The 1,755-nt window shown below is 60.5% G+C and overlaps 1 protein-coding gene across 1 annotated transcript in view; it reads right to left on the reverse strand.

The window, feature by feature from the left end:
• The window catches only part of EIF4EBP2 (eukaryotic translation initiation factor 4E binding protein 2), a 29,744-nt gene extending 28,759 nt beyond the window's left edge, over positions 1–985 (reverse strand). Inside the window, exon 1 of the mRNA XM_006888977.1 lies at positions 575–985. Within this exon, the coding sequence (XP_006889039.1) occupies positions 575–719 (145 nt within the window). The 5' untranslated portion in view covers positions 720–985. The remainder of the gene's footprint in view (positions 1–574) is intronic.
• Positions 986–1,755: the final 770 nt, after the last annotated feature.

Consider the following 1,755-nt stretch of genomic DNA (forward strand, 5'->3'; position numbering starts at 1 on the left):
AACAATGGTGTCAGAGCAGGATAGCGCTGGGCGAGGCTTCCAAACTCCGCATTCCAGCAGCCTCCTTGTGTTCTAAAGGCAGCAAAACAAAGTCACTGCAGAGTCCAGGCGGCGAACTCCCTCGGCCCAGGTTCCTAACGCCACAAACCCCGGAAGACAAGCGCCAAAATCAAACAGGAATGCGCACAAAAGCACAGCAAGCACAGCAAGAGGTGGCGGCCACGCCAAGTGGGTGCAAAGGCCGAACGTAGATGAATGTACCCGAGCAGAAGGAGAGCGGGAGAGAGGACAGTGTGCGCGGTTGTCAACCTGCCACCAAGCGGGAACAAGGGCTTTGTTTTGGTTTTAGCATCGGGCGCAAACCCGACCGAACTGCGAGGAAAACAGACGCGGAGAAAGGTTCCCGCCCCGCCCCGCCCCGCAGGCAGCTTCCAGAAGAGGTCAGAGGGGAGAGGGAGGCCGTGGCGGTCCAGCGTGGACATGCCCGGACGAGGTGCGCGGGACCATGGTGGGTTCCCGGGGATCCCGAGGGGCTCGGGCGTGCGGGGACCACGGCGGGGCGGCCTGCGCTCACCTCCCGGCGTGGTGGAGAACAGCGTCCCCCCGGGCGTGGTGCAATAGTCATGAGGTAGCTGCGCGGCGTCGCTGATGGGGACGGTGCGGGTAGGGATGGCGCGGCTCTGGCTGGGCTGGTGACCGCTGCCGGTGGACGAGGACATGGCTCTGCGCGCGGGCTCTCCGGCTTTGTCCGGCGGGCGGCGGCGGCGGGGATGCGGGGCCCGGGCTGCTCCAACCCTTCCTGCAGGCGGAACAGCGAACGGAGCTGGGCGCGCTCCGCTCCCTCCTCGCTAGCTTCCTCTCGCTCCGCTCCCGCCGCCGCCCTCTCAGCCGCCGCCGCCGCCGCCGCCCGTCCCTCCGGCCTCCGCCAGCAGCTCCAGCAACAGCAGGAGCGGCAGCAGCAGCGGCGACGAGAACAACCGGAAGCGGGCGAAGGCGGGAGCCAGAGGGAGTACAGGGAAGCAGGACGGCCGGATGTGACGTTAGGGCGGGACGCGCCTCGGGGGCGTGGTCTGTGCGTTGAGTGGGGGGGGCCGAGGGCAAGGTGGCACTTAACCCTTACCAAGTAGTTAGACAGGTTTGGGCTGGTAGTCTGCGACCCAACCTTAATTTATGCCATCTGTGTTATACATATGCCTTTGAGCTGTGGTGCTGGAAAAGATTATTGAATATACCATGAACTGCTACTTCTAGCAGTTTTATCCTAGAGAAGATGAGATCCGGCTGCTCCTTGGAGGCAAGGATTCTGAAGCTCCATCTGACATACTTTGGGCATGTTGCAAGGAGGGGCCAGTTCTTGGAGAGTGACGTCATGCTTGGGAGGGCGGAGGGACAGCACAAGAGAGGAGACCTTCAATGAGATGGATTGATTCAGTGACTGGGGTAGTGGGGGTAGGCATGTCAGAGACTATAGGATTGGTACAGGATAGAGCAGAGTTTAGGGCTGTTGTACAATATAGGGTAGCTATGAATCCCAGGTGAATCGATGGCACATAAAAACAACACCACCAACAATAAGGAGCGCTGGTGGCCTAGTGGGAAGAAGCTGCGCTGCAATCCCAAAGCTACACAATTCAAATCACCAACTACTCTATGGGAGAAGGATGGGCAGTCTCCTCCCGTGTATAAACGGGGTCTGAAAACCCGCCAGAGGGTCAACTATGAGTCGGTTCCGGCTCGACGGTACTCAATAACAAC

The sequence above is a fragment of the Elephantulus edwardii genome, unplaced genomic scaffold (assembly GCF_000299155.1).
Source record: "Elephantulus edwardii isolate Elephantulus edwardi_28Jun2011 unplaced genomic scaffold, EleEdw1.0 scaffold00074, whole genome shotgun sequence".
In the NCBI taxonomy this organism is placed as follows: Eukaryota; Metazoa; Chordata; class Mammalia; order Macroscelidea; family Macroscelididae; genus Elephantulus; species Elephantulus edwardii.